General features: G+C 38.5%; 3 protein-coding genes across 4 annotated transcripts; 1 reads left to right on the forward strand and 2 right to left on the reverse strand.

Moving 5' to 3' along the window:
- Positions 1–3865: 3865 nt before the first annotated feature.
- On the reverse strand, positions 3866–11680 carry LOC311073229 (uncharacterized protein). Of its 2 annotated transcripts, none has more exons than XM_084098747.1 (7): positions 11495–11680; positions 10253–11284; positions 10012–10088; positions 6237–6738; positions 6015–6096; positions 5732–5914; positions 3866–5578 (listed from the first exon to the last, which is right to left on the reverse strand). In XM_084098747.1, the coding sequence occupies exons 1-6, from the start codon at positions 11513–11515 to the stop codon at positions 5757–5759; spliced, it is 1872 nt and encodes a 623-aa protein (XP_083954873.1). In that variant the 5' UTR covers positions 11516–11680; the 3' UTR covers positions 3866–5578; positions 5732–5756. The 2 variants fall into 2 exon arrangements, with proteins under 2 accessions (XP_083954873.1, XP_083954874.1); XM_084098748.1 differs by having other exon boundaries at positions 4398–5575; positions 11495–11677.
- A 1499-nt stretch (positions 11681–13179) lies between these two features.
- tmem187 (transmembrane protein 187) lies at positions 13180–14217 on the forward strand. Its single transcript, XM_084098794.1, has one exon. It carries the CDS (start codon positions 13267–13269, stop codon positions 14029–14031), a length of 765 nt encoding a protein of 254 aa, XP_083954920.1. The 5' UTR covers positions 13180–13266; the 3' UTR covers positions 14032–14217.
- Positions 14156–19008, reverse strand: LOC311073237 (galanin receptor 2b). Its single transcript, XM_084098774.1, has 7 exons — positions 18870–19008; positions 16821–16960; positions 16532–16721; positions 15426–15564; positions 15178–15342; positions 15002–15080; positions 14156–14908 (listed from the first exon to the last, which is right to left on the reverse strand). Coding segments are annotated over exons 1-7 (927 nt in total). The 5' UTR covers positions 18871–19008; the 3' UTR covers positions 14156–14695.
- Between the last annotated feature and the right edge of the window lie 1680 nt (positions 19009–20688).

Raw genomic sequence — 20688 nt, forward strand, 5'->3', positions numbered from 1 at the left:
AAAATACCAGTAGAGACATGCAAAAAGCTGGTCAGCAATTATAGCAAGCGTTTGATTGCTGTAATAGCCAATAAAGGCTTTTCTTTTTATTGAGAGAGGTATGAATAATTTTGGACATGCCACTTTTTGTTCAAATGTAAATAAAAGATGAGTAATAATTTTTTCCACAATGATGCCTCTTGAACATCGTCTTATTATCTTCTGGGAGACGCATGTGTCATTTCTAATCAAGAAAAAACTTGCTGATTGAATAACTTTAAGTTATAACTTGTATATATATATATATATATATTCTGTATAATAAAAGCAGCTATTTGTTATCTTCAGAGTGCATTTGTTTTAGCGTTTCATGTGTGATGGATAACTCTGAAAGCGAAATGCACGATTAAAATGCGAGAAAAACAAATGTGAGAGAGAAGAGGTTGTGAAAATGAAAGAGACAGAGTGACTGGCATAAAGTGAAAAAAGAAAAAAAATGTATGTTAAACAAATTAAGTTAATAGAAACTTATTATTATTTTTACACTGGCCGTTTTCTCTCTGCCTGTCATGAAATTTGAGTCTTAAGTCATTAGGATGCAGTGAGTTACTGCATAGTTACAGTAGCCTATGTATATATGCATAGTTACTTTAGTTATGCTAAATGTCTCTTAGGGCTTATAATTTATACATGATAATCGATCGGATTGCTTAAATGACTCTCATACAGTGCGTTCAGAATGTATTCAGTCCCCTTAATTTTTTTAAACATTTTGTTATGTTGCTGCCTTATGCTAAAATTTACACATACATCTGCTTACCCTGCTGAACAAATCCAGCCTCGCTGGTCAAAAGTATAAGGTATGTTTTGCATGCTGGGACCAGCATGCCAAGCGGGAAAGCTGGTGGACATGGGAATCATACTTGTTTATGCTTTTTTTTCAGCTGTTTTTTTCAGCAGGGTAATACCTCATAATGACAAGAAGGTAAGATTTGTGTAGCTATCTGTTTAGTAAAAATGCAAAAAGAGACAAAATCTATGAAGCATTCGGACTGTGAGCTGCAGCAGCAGCTAAGGTTGACACTAAGAGATCACAACTGTATCCATTACTACAAGATCTAGCGGTTTTATTATTTATACAAGTCAATCCAACTTAGATCACAGTTACACAGTTTTAGATACATTTTACTCTGCCGGGGTGTCCATGATGGCTGCTGGGTCTTACAGTGCTGTTGGACAGGCTGCCTCTGCAAGTCTACAAGGCAAAAGCACTCATGCATGAGGGTAGAGCTGCGGGCTGGGCGACACCCAACACATCTGCCAGATTTTATAGTCTTTGTGTAGAGCCAGTGTCCTCCCGTGCACTCGCCCCAAGTGGCCAGTGAACGTCGGGGACCCGCTGGGTGTCTCACTTGCTGCGCCATTCTCCTCCTATGGACCGGATACGTGTGCTGATCTTGCTCCTCGGTTGAGTTCCCCATCTGGCGAACTCTTTTAAATTCCTTCACCACTCTCGGCAGTCAGATGTGGCGGAGAGTCCGGCGACGTACACTCAATGGTTGACCCCTGTGCTAGGTTAAGTGCCATATGTTGTAATCCCTACAATGATCCCATATGTGTATTCTTCCATGGTGTAAATGAAGTTGCTCTTGTTGTAACAGCTGTGGTCTGTATGTTAATGAAGTTGAGACACCCATTGTCTGAGATGGTTCTCTGTGTCCCACACCCATTTCCATTCTACAATTGACTACCATTTGTTCAGGATGTGATCAACCCAAATGATGAAGAAAGAATATAACTTGACTTTCTTTCATCTCTATGATAATTAAGCCATTTTGGGGATGAGCTCATTCTAAAATATATTTTGGAGTGGAATCTGGGTCGAAGCGGACTACAATTTCTTACACATGGTACGGCTTCCCTATCGGCGAGCCTGTGTCTTTTCCGTTCTTCACTCCTCCCAAATTAGGCCGGAGCTGTCATGATAAATAATGGAGTATACAAGATGCAAGTAACAACAGTTTATTGATAAGTATAGTGTAAGGCAATGTTCAAACATTCTGGTGCAGGAATGGTCAAACTGAATGGCGCAGGGACGTTGACAGGCAACCCGATCGGTGATGGCAGAAGTGAAGAGAGAATCGCGAAGCAATGATATCCGGATGAGAAAATAATCCCAGGGCAGAACGGCAATCACAGGAACTAGAATCCAACACAGGCAAGGTAGCAAGGTAGCAAGGTAGCAAGGTGAACAGGAAACAGGAAACAGGAAACAGGAAACAGGAAACAGGAAACCAGGAATTCTCACAACGATCTGACAACACAAGACACCAGGCAATGAACATATATAGGCGCGGCTGATAGGTATCAGCTGGCGCTGATAATTACGGTGATTGGCAATCACCCTCACACACACACACTGATATACGGGAGGAAAGAGAAACAGTGAATTCATGAACCGTGACAGGAGCTACCTCAGAGACAATCCATATATTGCACTGCCCTAATGGCCTCTCCATATATGTAATTTCCACATTATACCTCTCTACAGGCAGGATGTGGATTCCGTAGCGGGTGTGATTTATTTATTTGTGATTATTTTATTTAAGTTTACCCTTCAAACAGACAAAGAAAAACTACCAACCTATCATGTTTTTAAAATGCCATAGAGCTCAAAGTAATAGTTTTGTGTGTGACTCTGTCATTTAGGTTTTGATGTTGACCATACTAATGTCACTTCGTGGTTCAATATGCCTGAAGCCTGTGATGTGCATGGCTTCACTGATTGGTTCAAAGTGGGCCGCCACTGTGTCAAATACTTCAACAGCCCTGCTAACTTCACTGAAGCCGAGGTAGGTTATAGCACTGTTTTTATATATATATATATATATATATATATATATATATATATATATATATATATATATATATATATATATATAAATTGTTATATTGTTACATTAAAAAATTCTATTGTATTAATCGCCACATTATTACCTGCCTCATTAAAAAATATATATATATGTTTTGTAGTCATTAAATGTTCTTGTTTCATACTCAGTTCAAGTGTAGGTCCAAAGCCCCTGGTGCACATCTGGTGTCAGTGCATAGTAAAGAGGATAATAATTACTTGCTCTGCCTTGTGAAAAAATTTAACCCAAGAAACTTTCTTGGAGGCTTTGAATTCTTAAAAAGACAGAAGTCTGAAGAGGTTCACAAATGGGGAGACCAAAGAGAAATGACTGAGTTGTTATTTTATGTTTTTCATTGACATGCATCCACTTGCTTCATCCACTACCCAAACAAACATCTTCTGACTTTCTTTCTTCAGTTTTTTTTTTTTTTTACTTCTTTCTCCCTTTTCAGTCTGGTAATTTTTTTTAGCTTGATGGTTCCTGGAATTATCAAATTTGGACAAGTGGTGAACCCAATCACATGTAAACCAGCACGGAGGAATGCATGTCAGTATGAGCCAATCGTCAAGGTAGTTTAGGATGCGCATTCCCCGCTGTCTCAGGGGGGAGAGAGCCGCATCCATGCACTTCGTGAATGTACGAGGTGCTAGAGCCAGTCCAAATGGTAGGACTTTGTATTGATATATCTGCCCCTCGAAGGCGAATCTTAAGAATGGCCTGTGATGGGGGCTTACTTGGATGTGAAAGTAAGCGTGTCTTTTAGATCTACTGAAAAGAACCAATCTCCTGGGCGGACCTGTGCCAGGATGTGTTTGGTCGTGAGCATCCTGAATGGCCGTACCATGAGGGCCTTGTTCAGGTGTCTGAGATCTAAAATGGGTCTTAGACCGCCGTCTTTCTTCGGAACGAGTAAGTAACGGCTGTAAAAGCCCGACTCACTTTGTGAGACATAGTGCTCCCTACCGAAGTGTAAGTTATAGTGCGAAAGCGTGGGGGTCTGCGGGCGAACTGAAGTGAGTACCCGTTCACTATGGTATTCATCACCCAGTCTGACACATTGGGGATGGCTCGCCAAGCCAGAGCCCGATAAGCCAGAGGCTGAATCATCTCTGAAGACGAAGCGCCTGGGTGCCTGACAGAGGTTTATGTGAGGTAAAATGCTCGATTTGTGCTCTGTGTGGGTCGCTGTTAAAACAGCGTTTGTGTGCAGGGGTGCGTGACAAATGACGGGCCCATATTCTGCATTTAACACAACTCCAGCCGCCTAAACTGAAGAGGGAGCTGTGAGATGCACCCGAGCGATCTTCGGGGGTGGTCCGGCCGCAGCGGGACAAGAACCCCTCTTCCCATCGGTTAGGACGGCTTCTTAGGCTCATGGTCCTCTTCAGCGCAGTCAACGGATGCCACAGGGAAACGATCAGCAGGCGAGATGATGCCGGCGCTGAAGCTGTTCCACTGAAGGGCTGTTCCACGACAAGAAGGCTTCTTTTCCGGAGAAGTCAGCGAAAAGAGGTGAGAAACAGCTCGATCTGAAGGAGATAAATCTGTCATATGGCGAATTTTCTCTGAATTTATACTCTTCAGCCACGCCTATTTTGGCGCGCTCAGGTTGGCAAGGTGCCAAGCGCTCCGATTGGACCGTTTACCTTTGCTGATTCGCCATAGGTTCGTGCAGTTGCCGCAGCACAGCCTATCAGCTCGCTCTATCGAGCTGCCATGCTCTCTTGCTGTGCAGCTGCAATGCGTTTTCAAATAAAGGCTTCAATATTCTCGAGAAAGGAGTTTTCCCATAGCGTTTGCAACGCAGTACGAGAGAACCGTTCTCGTAAGGGAACTACATCTGCGCCTTCAGACATGACATGCTGAAAGAAGACCAGGTGTAGATGGAGCAGTTTTATCTGAGTATCATCCCATAAAACTTTCTGAATTAAATGATTTTCTATGCATCAACAAAAAATAAAATAAAAACAATTCTTCATTAAAATGATAATAAAGAACTTTTGCAATCAAAACAAGCACTTGATTTTATTTATTTAGTGTTTGCCTGATTAAGAACCACTAATTAAGAATACTTGAATACTTCAAAGTCATCACCTTTAGCCAGGTTTTAAATACTGCAGAATTTCATTTGGTTTCTCACAGAATTCTCACATTAAGCACAAAACTGAATTCAGGAAGTAGTATAAAAGGGAAAGGGATGGAAAGGAAAAAAACAATAATTAATAGCTTGTTGATTTACAGTTCATGAGCGAAATCGAAAAGCAAGCAAAGGACGCACACACAAAATCTAAAATTATTTCACATAATAAATCTCATTATAATATGGAAAAAGACTATGATTTACTGTGCTTTACAGTTCATCAGCAGTTATGAATGAACAGGTGTATTATTAACTTCAATAACACAAAATTCCATTTTGCCTACATTAACATGATAAATAATATTTATGACATTTGTTATAAAAAGAATTGTTAGGGTGAATAAAAAAGGTGAGTTATTTCCTAGCAAATAGGAAAATAGGACATGATCACCATTATCCACTGTAACATCTTCTTAAATCAGTGCAATCCAAACTCACTGTCATTTCAGTAGTTTTTCAGTAAAACACTTTTTCCACCAATAAATGTCCTTTAACTTCAGTTTTGAATCTTCCAGTCTTTACAGTCAAGGTGTCTTTTAATCTGCTGAGAAAGTAGAAAATCGGACATAACATTAATACAATGATTACATTACTTGATTAAATAATGGAATTGTTTTAGTATAAAATGGTCTTTCTCTATTTGTGCCTTGCTGTGTGTTTTTTTAGATTATTGTCTACTGTATGTGATATTATTGACCTGACAACTGCAGATGATAGAGCAGTCATGGAGTGGCGGTGTGATCTAGAAACAGTGGTGAATGATGAGGAGGAGACTTGGAAAAGGGGATGCTGTTAAATGGTAGAGATGCACGGACAGGGGATTCATTCAGGATGTTTTCGGGAATCTCGTAGAATTTGGCTTTTGACTTTTCTTCTTTTACTGAGAGAAAAAACGAGAGCAACAAATCTGTCATAGGTTTGCACATGTTCATTTCTCTCATTTAGTACATTCACTCCACCCTCCAGAGCGTTTTTCTCACCTTTTTTGAGTGGTTTGTGGGGTCTCTTTTTGCTGAGACGAATTCGACTTTTGAGAGCAGAGCTGTCCAGCAATTCAGATGACTGAGAGAGAAAAAATCGTATTTGTCATTTATTCCACTTTATATCAAGTTACAGTTAAAATCAAGGAAAAATAATTAAGTCTCTCACATATTAACATAACCTAGTTACTTTAACGACAGAAATACAGAAGTGTTCCCCACCTTGACTGCTGAAAAGTCCATCGGCGGAGCATCCGATGACTTTCTTTTCATTAATGGAAAATCATTTTTGGGTATAATATACATGTCCAAACAGTCATAGATGTCATCTGATTTCTTTGACTTACAGTCTATCTCAGATGCCATTTGTTTTATTGCATTAGTTGTTAGCAGTGCCTTAGGAATAGCAAAAGTATTTTCATCCTGTCTTAAATGCAAGTCACTGTTTACTTTTGCTACATTGTCCTGTTGAGCATCACTAACATCATCTTGACTGTTCTTTATGTCCTCTGATTGGTCCTGCTTTGGTGTCAACAGTGGAATATTGTGCTGAGTAGCTTTTTCTGTTTGGAGAACATCATATGTCATTGGTTGATCACTGGTGTCTTTCTCTGCTGGACTGGTTTTGCTGGGCAGGTAATTGAGCCATTCGTTTCCTGTGAATATCTCATCCATTAAGTTGATCGGTTCAAGATTGAGTTTGAAGTCCTTTAAGGTAAATGCTCTGCTCAGAAAGACAAGATATATTAGATTGTATATGTATTAACTAAAGTTAACAAAGATTAATGCAACAAATATATTGTTCATTGCAACTATAACATTAACAAATGGGACCTCATTGAAAAGTGTTACCATAGATTCAAACCTTTGTTGGGTTACACATTATTTTGACGGTCCACTTTAGATATTCTGTTAACTAAGTAACTTTTCAACTACATGTCAACTAACTCTCATTCATTTGCAACTCCATGTCAACTCTCATTAGTATTAGTAGACTTTTACATAAGAGTTAGGGTTTAGGTTAGTAGAATAAGTTGACATGTACTTGCAAATACAAAGTATACAGTCAGCAGATATTAAGCATACAGTCTACTCTAATGACCTCTAGTTGCCATGTAGTTGCAGTGTTTCCCAACCCTGTTCCTGGAGGAACGCCAACAGTACAAATTTTGAATGTCCCTTAGGTCTCCCTTATCTGACCCATTTATTTCAGGTCTTGGAGTCTCTTCTAATGAGCTGATGAGTTGAATCAGGCGTGTTTGTTTAGGAAGAGTTTGAAAATGTGTAGTGTTGGGATGCGTCTCAATCGGCTCCCCAGCCTCGTAGTTCGAGAATCTCATTCGGGCACTGGTAAGGACAGTAAGGACCCTGCACTCACGACACATGGCACTAATGACTCTATTTCCGGTGACATGACAACGTCCTCATTGTAAAACATCACTACTGTATTTATGAACAACTGCAGAACTGATATCTTTATGAAATTATTTTTTTTATGTAAAGTACATTATTATGAAAACTTTGCTTGTTACATATAAGTGCAAGTGCAGCCATAAATAATTTCAGCCATAAATAATTTATAAATGTTAGCTATTATGTTCATTACTTTCACTGTAAAAAGTGAACAGTTGGATCAACTTAAAAAAATTACTTCAATTGGTAACACCTAAAGAAATTAAGTTTTCTCAACTTAAATTATCACGTTTTTCACGATAAAATGTGATAATTTAAGTTGAGAAAACTTAACTTAATTTCTTTAGGTGTTACCAATTGAAGTAATTTTTTTAAGTTGATCCAACTGTTCACTTTTTACAGTGTTCTAGTGATGTACGTTTATGCTGAAATATAATTAAATAATGGTTCTTAAAAAACATCTATTGCATGTCATTATGTGTAGTGAGTTGGCTCACCCGTGTGATCTATGTTTTGTGCTTCAGAACTTCCGTTAAGGGAACATAGTGAGCATCGATGCTCCCTGGTTTTCACGGTGCATTTTGGGACTTTTAAGGGAGCAAACATTTCAGTGCACTAGAAGAAATTTGTGAATGAGACAGACAGCACTTAAAATGGCAGACTCCCTGAACAGTACCCTGACTACTGAACTAGGGAGCTGATTGAGATGTTGGTGTGCCTCCAGGGAAACACTGGTCTAAAGTGGATTATCGAAATAAAGTGTTACCATTTGTTGTTCCCTCAAAATATGATACAGTGTTTTTAATAGTGGACTTTGTGTGCAACTTGAGATATTACAAGAGGCTATGTATTTCCACCATTTATCCTTTAACATATTTTTTCCAGTTTTTAAGGGCCAGCCGTAGCAGATCTCTATTACATCATACATGTTTGTGTTTGATTTGTTCCATCACTTCACATAAAAGGAATGTCACAGAACTAGAAATGAGTTATAAATAGCTGGACGTCATAATACATATAAGGAAGTGCTCTTGTTGTAGTTACAGTAGTCTCAAGATGACAACATGCAACGTTATATTCTGGACTGGGAATTATGCATTTCTATGGCACCACTATCAATGCCTAAATTAATATGCAGGGGTCACGTAGTATAAGTAGGAACTCTCGAACAATTCCCATCTTACAAGAAGTAATTATGAGCTCTACGAGGACGTAAACACTTTTTACAAGTTGAAATCATGTAATTTAAGTAATTACGACATGGCGTGAACGCACCTTTAGTTCAACTGTAATCAAAAACACCTGAACAAGCTAATCAATGTTTTCAGGATTACTAGAAAGATATGGCAGGTGAGTTTGATGAAGGTTGGAGCTAAACTCTGGAGGAAGGTGGACCTCGAGGGCCAGAGTTGAGAACCCCTGGTCTATATCACATGTGTCAAACTCAGCTCCTGGAGGATCACTGTCATTCAGAGTTTAGCTCCAAAATACCTGGACGTTTCTAGTAATCCTTTAGTCCTTGATTACCTTGTTCAGGTGTGTTTAATTAGGGTTAGAGCACAGCTCTGCAGGACAGTAGCCCGAACTGAGGTTGAGACCCTTGCACTGAAAAAAGGTGTGTTGGATTTACACGATTTAATCATCGGTCCCACATGAATTATTTAAAGCAGGGTTCACCAATCTCGGTCCTGGAGGGCCGCTGTCCCTGCAGAGTTTAGCTCCAACCAGCTCCAACACACCTGTTTGAAAGTTTCTAGTATGCCTAGTGAGACCTTGATTAGCTGGTTCAGGTGTGTTTAATTGGGGTTGGAGCTAAACTCTGCAGGACAGCGGCCCTCCAGGACTGAGATTGGTGAACCCTGATTTAAAGGGTTCACCCAAAAATGAAAATTCTGACATTAATTACCCTTATGTCGTTCCAAACCCGTAAGACTTTCGTTCATCTTTGGAAAACAAATGAAGATCTTTTTGATGAAATCTGAGAGATCTCTGTCCCTCCGTTGACAGCCACACAACTGACACTTCAACGCTTCAAAAAGTTCATAAAGAGATCGTAAAACTAATCCACATGAATTGAAGGGGTTAGTCCAAATTTTCAGAAAAGACTTTTACTTTATGTTGAACAGATTGAATTTAGGCTTTTATTCGCATATAAACATTAATCAACTCACACATCAGATCTGGTAACGGAAGCTCAAGCATGTTCCTTCTCGTGTTACACAGCACATTCGAGCTTCTGCAAGAACCAATGAGGTTCATTCTCATGTTACACAGCACACTAAATTAAATCTTTTCATAAAGCGATTGAATCTCGTCAAAGTGGTTGTTGGTAAGGCTGTCAATAGAGAATACAGAAATCTCTCAGATTTAATCAAAAAGATCTTCATTTGTGTTCCGAAAATGAACGAAAGTCTTACGGGTTTGGAACGACAAGAGTAATTAATAACAGAATTTTCATTTTTGGGTAAACTATCCCTTTAAGATAAATATCAATAAAAGTGAATTCACAAAATATGAATAAATACAATAATAGTATATAAACAATATAAAAATAACACTGGTAAATATGTTTAGCATATCCCACCTGTTTAAGAAAACATATTTCCCCTTTTTTGGTGGAAGTGGTGGTGGAACCTCAACCTCCATCTCCATGGAATTTAGCTGCATGGTGATTCATTGCGATTTAGTTTGAAAAAAGAGCACAAGGAAAAGTTAAATAGTTAAAACGCAGCTGACAAAAAAGTTAATTATCATTCCAACATTCATTGAAATTAAAGATCTGTCATACTTTAAGATGTATGAGAAGTATGATAAAGTAAACATACAGATTGTGCCTCTTCTTGGATGCTCTTGTTGTCGGCGTGCACTGTCTTGGCGGCACTGTCTTGGATGGCGGCGGCACTGTCTTGGATGCTCTTGTTGTCGGCGTGCTCACAATCATGTTTTTCTTTCAACTTTTCCATCAGTTTATGAGTAAGATTCTTCATCTTGTTTTTCACTCCCTTCTTTTGCATTTTGACAAGAGAGTTCTCCTGTTCCACCCCCCCGAAACTCATATCTGAATCCTCCCATTTGAACATTTTCTTTGTATCTGCAATGTTTTCATATTCCTGGAGGTTTGACATGCTTGGAGCTGAGAGGGTTTTCTCCTCCCTACGCTTCCGGGCTAATGGATCTGAAGCGGATCTTGCTGTCCTGCTTGTAACGTTCACAGCAGTTTGATAGGTTAGAACACTGCTTGTGTCCATACCAACTGCTTTTGAGGGACCACCACAAGCCTCATCTAGATGTTCATGCTTAAACTCCATCTGTGCAGTGTCACATCTCTCTGAGGACATCGAGAGGAGAGACACGTATGCAGATGATTGTTGAGACGGATTGTTAAGCAGTGATGCAGCTCCAGCCATGTGCTCCTCCACGCTGGGCTCTTTGTTGTTTTTGTCCTCCAACAGCTCACCTTCTTTTGGTCCCTGACTTGATTCTGCCGCCTGTGTTTGTATGGATAAAGAGATGGGAGGAAAACTCTTTCTCTCACATTCATGAAACTCATCGGGAGGCCCTCTGAACTCTTCAACCCCTTCATTTCCATCTTCTGTTTTAGAACTCCTTGTTGGTTGTTTCTCATCGCCATCAGATCTGACTGTGGTATCCAAATCGTTCCTGTCTTCATTTGCTATACATTCTTCAGACTCCAGAGATCGGTAAAACACACTTTGGGAGGTTGTATCTGGAAGTGCATCTGATCTGAAAGTACTTCTATTTGGACGGTTAACACGTTTTCTTGGACTCGTGTTAAGTTTCAGCAGCATAGACTGCAGCAATGAGATGTCATTCTCATGACCATCCCTCACATCACTCTGCATGAAAAAAGAAAATGAATGCTTTTATGTAACTATTTACCTTTTATTTCTTCAAACTTAGTTTAGTACTTTATAAGATTGTACAATAGCGACAGAGCATATTTAGCCTACTCTAATATATTATTCAAACCATATATCATATTTGATCTTTGTGCGCTCTTTAAGAACTTAAATGCGTTCTTGCAGATCTTATCTTGATTTGCTTACCTTTGCTGTTTGTTCCTCCATAGTCTCTCATTTTCGGTTATCCTTTACATATCCTGCTTAATCATTTTGAAGAGTGCTAAAACTTAATCTCTCTCTTTCTTTAATCCATAGTCTATAGCTCTTGCAAAACAGTTGTGCAAGCAGTGTGGAGCACCTTGTTTCTGTGCTTCCCTCTTAGTCACTGCCTTCTCTCTGTCTTTGAACTTCCTTTTATAGTCCAGCATGTCTGTACTGCCAAAACCTGTTTTCTAAATCTTTAGATTAGAAAGATTAACTTACAGAATGTGTCTTGATGTTATGTTATTTTTCATAATCAAACATATCTCTAGTCTTTACTGGGCTGCATGTAAGCAGGAAACATTTAAAGATTTTTTCAAGAAAAACAATCCTGACTGGAAATGTTAAAGAATCTTTCTGTATTTGGATCTTGCCAGCTAGAAGGAAGCACATTGGTCAGACAAACTTGACAAACAGGAAAGTCTAGTGATCTGAGAAATTCCTTCCGGGACTTTGCACTTGATCTTTGAACTGCATCCTTGACTGTAAATGATGTCCCTAATTCATGACTTCCACACATAGATATGTGCTCACACCCACACCAGTGAAAACACATGCTTACTGCATACACAACACTGCAGTGGTTCTCAACCTTTTTGACACCAAGGTCCCCCATTGTCTACAACAATATTCAAAGGCCCCATGACTTTTGTCGTGATTTTTAAGGATTTATAAAAATATTTTGTATTTTTGTACATTGTACAAGATATTTATGAGTTTGTCAATATTATAAAAATGTATATTCATCACAATTTTAAAATAGGCTTCCTTGTTCAAGACCGTTTTTGTAGTTTTTACAGTTTTAATTAAAATAAGAAATATATTATATAACATATATAAGTTATTATTATTATTAAGTCATCTTGAGACCCCTGGGGGAGAACTACTGGCATACTGAATGAATGAATGAATGAATGAATGAATGAATGAATGAATGAAAAACTGTTCTATGCAATTTTGTCATATGACCACATCAACTGGCATGTGTAATTTCAGAGATAACCATGATTTCACCAAGTACAACTTTCTGGAGGATCCATTCAGAGGATACTGGAACAACATTCCAATCAACCAATCAGATTTGAGGGCCAGGTTTACAGTTAATGTCAAGTTTAGGCTTACAGCAAGGGTTAGGGGCTTCTACACATTTATTTTTTCTCTGATTTTAGGTATAAATGTTAGGTTTAGGGCTAGGGATAGCGTCTTACTTGCCAAAATCACGGCGACCGTTTTTAGAGTAGCATAGTTATTATCTCAAAAATAAAGACGATAGATGCTCATTTCCATTTTCAATCCAAATTTTTGTAAATGTCTTTATCATCTTTTTGGAAGTGGTGAAAGTATACCTGGAATATACAGTGTTCTTGGCTGCATATTTTGACAAATGTAGTAAGTCAGATTCATCAGGGTAAAGGCTATTCCATATAGAAAATGTGCATACTGTACAGTGTACACAGTATAGCCCATAGACATAATAAATACATTTATTTATTATGTGTCTATGGTATAGCCTACATTAAAAAAAAAATAGTAGAATGGTTATATGCTAATTCAGAGAGTTCCAAGGTCACTGTGGCAACCAATGAAAGCCTACAGTGGTCGTCACGTGATCTAGATTGCGGAACACAACCACTGTTTTGTACTTTGTACACAATACCCCACATGTTTTCTTGCCGTCGCTTTAAACGGATTTGTATTTCTTTTAAAAAATTACGATGTCAGCGGTCGCCCACGTTCTCGTGCCCTTCCTGCTTTGCATAGCGCTTGCAAACACTCACATTTTCGACAAAGTTTTGTTGGATGTCACTTATGATCACTATGCGGAGAAGAAAGTAGACGATCTCCCTGCCTTCTTGGCCATGCCGTTTAACTGTCTGATAAATTCAGGATACATATTATTGGGAATCTATTGGATCTTGCAACGGATGTCAGACAGTAAAAACAGCAGTGGAGCCGCTTACACCAAAGACGTGTTTGCGCTCATGGCAGTCGCATATGGACCGGTGCAGTGGGTCCGCTTGGCCACCTTGCGGCGCGCGCCCGCTGTTTTGGACCAGTGGTTCACTTTACCTATTTTTGCGTGGGTGCTGGTGTGGTGTAATGTCATTGACCAAGGCTGGTCATCTCGTTACGCTTTAATGGTCGAATCGTGCTCTATCCTCAGCTATGGCCTGGCGCTCTTCCACGACCGAGGGTTTGAGGTAGCTCTGGGTTTCCACGTCTCCTGCGCCGTGTTCAAAGGCGTCCGAGCGCAGATGAGCCACGGAGATACGCAGTCCATGCGCTACCTGTGGTTGGCGGTGCTGTCCTGCGCAGGTTTCGTGGTTCTGAAGCTTCTGGATCATTCTCTTGCAGAGTACTGGCTGTTTCAAAATCTCACGGGACATTTCTGGTCCAAAGTTTGCGACATTCTGCAGTTTCATTACAGTTTTTGTTTTCTCACTCGCCTTAGTGAAAATGCACAAAAACGCTCTTCATAAATGCTCATACATGTAATTTAATAAGTAGCCTACGTACTGTGAACACAATACAACCGAATAATAAGGCAATGAACATATGCTATATTTTGTATTATTTGTAACATCATGTCACACTGACAGCCTACAGATTGTACAAATTTTTAATGTGATCAACGAGTTTGTAAATACACACTGATCTGATGATGATCTTCATCCTCCTGATTCATTTAAGCAATCCTTTTTTATTTTTTAAAGGGGGCATATTTTTCCTAACATATAGAAACATGAGACATTTATGTATTGGCTATTTTGACTGAATCCCTATAATACAGTATTTTATTACCAAATGTCTGTCTGTCTGTCTCTCTCTCTCTCTATGCTATATATTTTTATATACGTCTTACTGTTAAAAGTTTATGCAAGTTCCTAATAGTCTCATTTTCCAGTTTTTAAGTTGAAGACTAAAAATGAATGTAAATGCACAATATGCAAATGAATAGCCTAGTATTATTCTTGCCTTAACTTGACTCATTAACACAATGAGCAAAAACACACTGCAATATTGGTATCTCAGCACATAGAAAAGTGTATCATTTGTTACAATTAAAAATCATAATATGATGCATTACAAAGTGTTGCACAGAAAAAGAAAAAAAACTTTTATCTTTTTGCTTGTAAATAATCTTCATATTTCAAGCTTTGTAATCCCAGTCAGCACTGGCTCTGAAAAAGTCGATCTCCTTTTTTTCCAGAACAGTATGAATACTGCTTCTCGGAAGTCTTTATTTGTGCAGTAGATGAATGGGTTTAAACAACAGTCCAGATACGCCATTACTGATGATAGTGATCTCAGCCATGCAGGAGACGGGGACAGATCAAGCCTTCCAAGGAGAACCAACTAGGACAACAAGAATGAGCAGAATTTTTATCATGGACCAGAGAGGCCACTGAAAAACACACAGAACAGAAGATTTTTCCATTCTTTTCTCACCTCAGATGCAGCAAAGGGAGCATAGCAGAACAGATAGAAGATCACCAGTAGTGGCGTGATAGAGGACAGGTCATCCTTGCTATACAAACAGATAAAACGTGCAAACTGATATCACAGGAAATTACCTTAAAATCCTTATGAAAACCTCTGTGTTCATCACTTCCAACTCTACAAACCTGGAACACTCTTTCCCAAAGCCTACACAAGTCAGGATGGAGCAGCAGAGTATGAGGAGGAATGGGATGAAGATGGAGATGGAGAAGGCACAGAGGATGTAAACCAGCATGTCAGAGTAACTGCTCTCCCAGAACACTGCACACAGCATTTCAGCTGGATCATACCTGAACATGGGATGCAGAGTACAGTGAGAAGTTATGGAGATGCATATACAGTATTTGGAGTATCTCTGAGCATCTTTACCCACCTTATCCAGTCATAGACTACTGGCACTGCTCCAAATATAGCTCCAATGCACCATGATGCCACACATGCAACTGCCATGACAATAGACAGTATTTTACCTTTGGAAGGAATGCCCATAAATCTCTGAACACAGAGAATAGCTGAGGACAAAGAAGAAAAGAATTCTAGAATTGTGACATAACACTTTTAGAAAGTTTAGAATATTCACCTTAATTTAAATGTGTTTTTATTTTAAACTTAAAATTTAAAGTTAAAAGACTTGCTTCAATCATATTAAGAATTTTACCCCTTTTAAATAACTAAATATTTAAATAATAATTTAAAAAAACCATTTTATTATTAATTATAACAAATTAAGAAAAATCCCAAGCTAAGGACAAAGAACTGTTGTAATTGTGACATAACTTTTTTTTATAGAAAATTTTGATTTTTTTTTTAGGCTAAAACGATGAGTTTAGTTCTCAAAATAACTTCGCTTTCTAATTCAATTTAATTTAAAAAATACTTGAAAATAAAGTTCAAAGACTTGCCTTAATCATTTAAGAATTTTACCCTTTTTAAATAACCAAATAAAAATCAAATAACCAAATAAATAATAATGAAAGAAGAAAAAATCCCAAACCGAGGAGGAGGACAGAGGAAAAGAATTGTATAAATGTGACATAACTTTTTTATATAGATAATTTAGATTTTTTTGAAGTCTCAAACAAGGAGTTTAGCTCTCAGAATAATTTTGTTTTCTACTTTCTTCTAAGAATTTTACCTTTTTAACCCTTTTATTAATTATAATGAAAGCAGAAAAATCTCAAACACTGGTACTGCTTGTAAGAAGTATTAATTAAAACAACAACTTTTCTGAATATCTGAAGATGGTCACATTACTTTTGTTAGATAAATACTTGGTTTCATGAAAGCTATGGTTGTGTGCAAGATTATTTCATCTTTCCTCGTAATATATCCTGTGTCCAACGCACCTGTCTGCACCCATTCAGTACAAAGGACTGTTTATATATTGTCCTTTATTACTAATGACAATGAAAGCAGTATTTGTAAAGATATCCCACGGAGCTATAATTAACTCTATAAATTGTTCAATGTCAGCCATACCTATACTTCCAATGGAAGAGGTGATGAAGGTGAACTTTAGCATGCTCACCACCTCACACCAAGGTGAAATCTGACCATCACCCAGTACAGCTAAGAGGGAGCCACAGATTACGAGGAAGGAGCAGAAGAAATCTGAGAGTGTGAGACTGAAAAGTGGCAGCCAGTAAAGACACTGATAATGGTCTTTACACTGTGAGAAAGCAGAAAATAAAATAAATCAAGGCATGAGGTAGTTCATTGTATTTTAAAACATTCTCTAAGGGGAAAAGAGAATATACATTATTCTTACCACTATTTTAACTATCAAAACCAGTCCATTTCCCAAAACACCCAGTACCATCTCAGTTGTGAGAATGGGAGCGAGAACAGACTTCTCAATTCTGGACCAATAGTTCTCCTCTGATTCCGTTATATTATTTGAAGCGTTCACTGAAAGGAATAAGTTACATAATTTCACATATTCTAGGAATCAAGAATCAATTTAGCAATGCAATTTACATACTTATAGCCAGGGCTTGACATTAACTTTTGATCACCAGCGACTGTGGCTATAGTTGTTTTCCAAAGTTATTAGCCACTCTGCATTTTCACTGGCCACAATTTTGAACATCGATACAATGTGGGGAACTGACATATAGATCATTTTTAATATTATCTCATAATTTGGCAGCAGGTATATTAAGCTGCTGTCACTTTAAAGGGATACTCCACTTTTTTTGGAAATAGGCTCATTTTACAACTCCCCCAGAGTTAAACAGTTGAGTTTTACCGTTTTTGAATCCATTCAGCCGAACTCCGGGTCTAGCGGTACCACTTTTAGCATAGCTTAGCATAGATCATTGAATCGGACAGGACCATTAGCATCACTCTCAAAAAAATGACCAAAGAGTTTAGATATTTTTCCTATTTAAAACTTGACTCTTCTGTAGTTACATCGTGTACTAAGACCGACGGAAAATGAAAAGTTGCGATTTTCTAGGTTGATATGGCTAGGAACTATACGTTATTACCTATAACTATTACTAACGTAATGATATGACGCAGCGCCTGAAAATAGTCCCCAGCTCAGTAACTTCCAACGTGACTGGGACTAAGTTTGTCTAACCTATTAGACCTATTTCCAGGCGCTGCGTCATATCATTACGCCTGCTGGACTCATGGTACGGCAGCAAAGTTTCTTGATTATTACGCAGGAATGATAGTATAGTTCCTAGCCATATCAGCCTAGAAAATCGCAACTTTTCATTTTCCGTCGGTCTTAGTACACAATGTAACTACAGAAGAGTCAAGTTTTAAATAGGAAAAATATCAAAACTCTTTGGTCATTTTTTTGAGAGAGATGCTAATGGTCCTGTCCGATTCAATGATCTATGCTAAGCTATGCTAAAAGTGGTACCGCCAGACCCGGAGTTCAGCTGAATGGATTCGAAAACGGTAAAACTCAACTGTTTAACTCTGGGGGAGTTGTAAAATGGAGTGGAGTATCCCTTTAAGACCTGATACACATACCCATTATACTGTTACACATGTGTTTTCTTTCTAGTTTATTATTTCAGATGCCTTTTTAAAAGACTATAATTGAAAAATCTATATTATATATAAAATTAACCCGCCAAAGTGGCTAGTAGGAGTGACTGCTGTCCCACTTTGGCTGAGTGTGTTGTAGGATGCTATGCGAAGATGAAGATAAAAGTGAACAGACTTAATTAAACGAAAGAGAACTACACCAAACTGAACATAAGCATTAACGAGAACCGACAAATGAGTACAGGCATATGTTAAGTGAAAACAAAGATGACTGATTAACACAGGTGATTCAAATGAGGGAACTGATGAATAACCATATAAATAAACTAGAATGCAATGAGTAACCAAGGAGACAAACAAGTGGAGGGAAACTGAGAACAAATGAAACATTTGACTGATGGATACAAACTAAAAGTCCATGAGGGTGAAACTAAGAATAATCATGAAAACTGTGTTACAAGCCACTGCTGAAATCCACCCTCATTTGGCAGGTGTTGTTGTTGTTAAAGTCAAGCCCTGCTTAGTGTCTACATCAACCTGAGTAGGCTAAATCAAATTTTCAAAAGGAGATTTTCACAGTGATTTTGAGTTTGCCAAAGAAACTTAAAAACTTCTTTAAAAAAAAGGTTATCCACGATAACCTTTTGTGCAATAGGTGGATGTTAAAGGTTCTTTAAGGAACCATCAATGCTCTTTTTTTATATTTATTATTATTTAAGTGTATAAAACAGCATATCTCATTTAATTTTTATTTATCCTTCACAGAATATTAGGGTATACAGAGAATTTTGTTTAAAGGTGGTTAACTTACTTTGTCACCGAAGCAGAGACCTACAGATAAACCCAACGATTAGCATAGAAAAAGGAAAGCTTCACACTCGGCTGTTTTCTGGATATGTGATACGAGAGCACTGAACACCTTGATTACACGAGGACAGACGTCACAGCTTTCTTTAATTAAACTTAACCTGCTTCATTAAGCTTTAACCATTGAACACTTATTCAGCCGTTTTCACAGTGACGGCACTAATGGTTGTGTGCAACAGAGCATTATAAGAGAAATCGTTTAATCCTTACACAGAAATCTTCATTTTAGGACTTTAAACACCTGCAGAACCCAAAAATGTAGCCTAGTGCAGGGGTTTTCAAAGTGGGGGCCGCCAGGGGGCGCCAGGGGGGCCGCAGCAAGTTGGGAAAAAAAAGTTAAAAAACGTTAAAAAATAAATATTTGCTAATATGAGTATTGTTATGAAAAAACATTATAATAATTTGTTGCATAGCCTATCTGATATCTGATTGATCGGCTAGTGGTGATTTTCAGTCTGACATATGCCGATTCAAATGCACTCGGGCGCCGCATGAATAACATCGCGCAACATCAACATCACACATGCACACAAACATGCACTCACTGAACATGCACGCCGTTTCAGATCGCGAGCGGCGCGTGAGCAGCGCGAATTTTTTTCGGCGTGCATGTTCAGTGACTGCATTCACACCGCGAGCTGGAGCAGCGCGTGAGCGTCAAGCAGGAGCGTCGCATGAGCAGCAGTGAAGTGGAGGGTTTCGACGCCGAGTCTATTTTTGTAGCGCTGCTCACGCTCAGTTAAAGTGAAAGCACACTTTTGATGGACAAAATAAATATGATTTCACTCAAAAAAATGCACATAATTTGCATGTATAGTGTGTTTTAACAAGGAGTAGGCTATGTCAGAAAAGAAAATGAAGACAAATATTTATAGAGAATGTATCCATTTAAACTTGTTTTTATTAACCAGTTTGGGTAAAAGTGGTGTTTTATTATATATATATATATATAGAAAATAAATATTTGTGTGTGCTGTAAAGTGGTTAGAAAAAATGAAATCAGAATCGGCTTAAATCTGTATCGGCAGGTCAAACTCAATGAAAAATCGGAATCTGCCTTGAAAATTGTAATCGGTGCATCTCATCTTTCTGATTGGCTGGTATCAAACACCATCACATAATCTGATGTTCACCTAGATGTTTTATTTATTTATTTCTACATGTGCCGTGCCGTAGTATTGTCGATGGGTTCAATACGGGGGGCCTTGGCCAGAACTTAGTGGTATTTGGGGGGCCTTGGCATGGAAAAGTTTGGGAACCCCTGGCCTAGTGTATAACTCGTCTGTCTGAACTCTAGTGCTGTAGCGGTGCGTCGATGACGTCGATGCGTCGACGTCAAAATTACGTCGACGTCATATTTTTTGCGTCGACGCTTCTTTATTTTTTTTATTTTTTGTACCATTCCCAGAGGTACAGCTCGCCACACACACACCGCCCGCCGTGTTATTCTGTCATGTTTTCTCCATTTCTTTCCAAACCGCGACAAATGCCAGTCTCCTTTCTCTGCAGAATGTGATAAATCCGCTCAACCAATCACAGCGCACCATTCCACGCATTGTAAACAGTAACGGCGGCGCTTTGAATACACCCGGCATCCTAGTTTTCCTTATCTACTTTGCACTTTTTGATCAACAAACAAACAAAAAAAATTATACATTTGACGGCATTGATGAACCTGTGGTGATTTCTGCCGTAGGGAAGAAACGTAAGCCATCGAAGTCGAATCATTTACGTGAGGAGATTATGAAGATGAGGCACGCGGG

Source organism: Abramis brama, assembly GCF_963993115.1.
Source record: "Abramis brama genome assembly, chromosome: 2".
Lineage (NCBI taxonomy): Eukaryota > Metazoa > Chordata > Actinopteri > Cypriniformes > Leuciscidae > Abramis > Abramis brama.

Coding starts and splice junctions, on each gene's coding strand:
- tmem187 (XM_084098794.1), top strand. CDS start 13,267: ATGTCAGCGGTCGCCCACGTTCTCGTGCCCTTCCTGCTTTGCATAGCG.
- LOC311073229 (XM_084098747.1), bottom strand. CDS start 11,515: ATGGAGGAACAAACAGCAAAG. Junction 11,285..11,494: donor TGGAGGAACAAACAGCAAAG/GTAAGCAAATCA, acceptor TTTTTCATGCAG/AGTGATGTGAGGGATGGTCA. Junction 6,739..10,011: donor AAATATGTTTTCTTAAACAG/GTGGGATATGCT, acceptor CTTTCTGAGCAG/AGCATTTACCTTAAAGGACT.
- LOC311073237 (XM_084098774.1), bottom strand. Junction 15,565..16,531: donor CTCTTCCATTGGAAGTATAG/GTATGGCTGACA, acceptor CTTTGTCCTCAG/CTATTCTCTGTGTTCAGAGA. Junction 14,909..15,001: donor CTCCCTTTGCTGCATCTGAG/GTGAGAAAAGAA, acceptor TTGTTGTCCTAG/TTGGTTCTCCTTGGAAGGCT.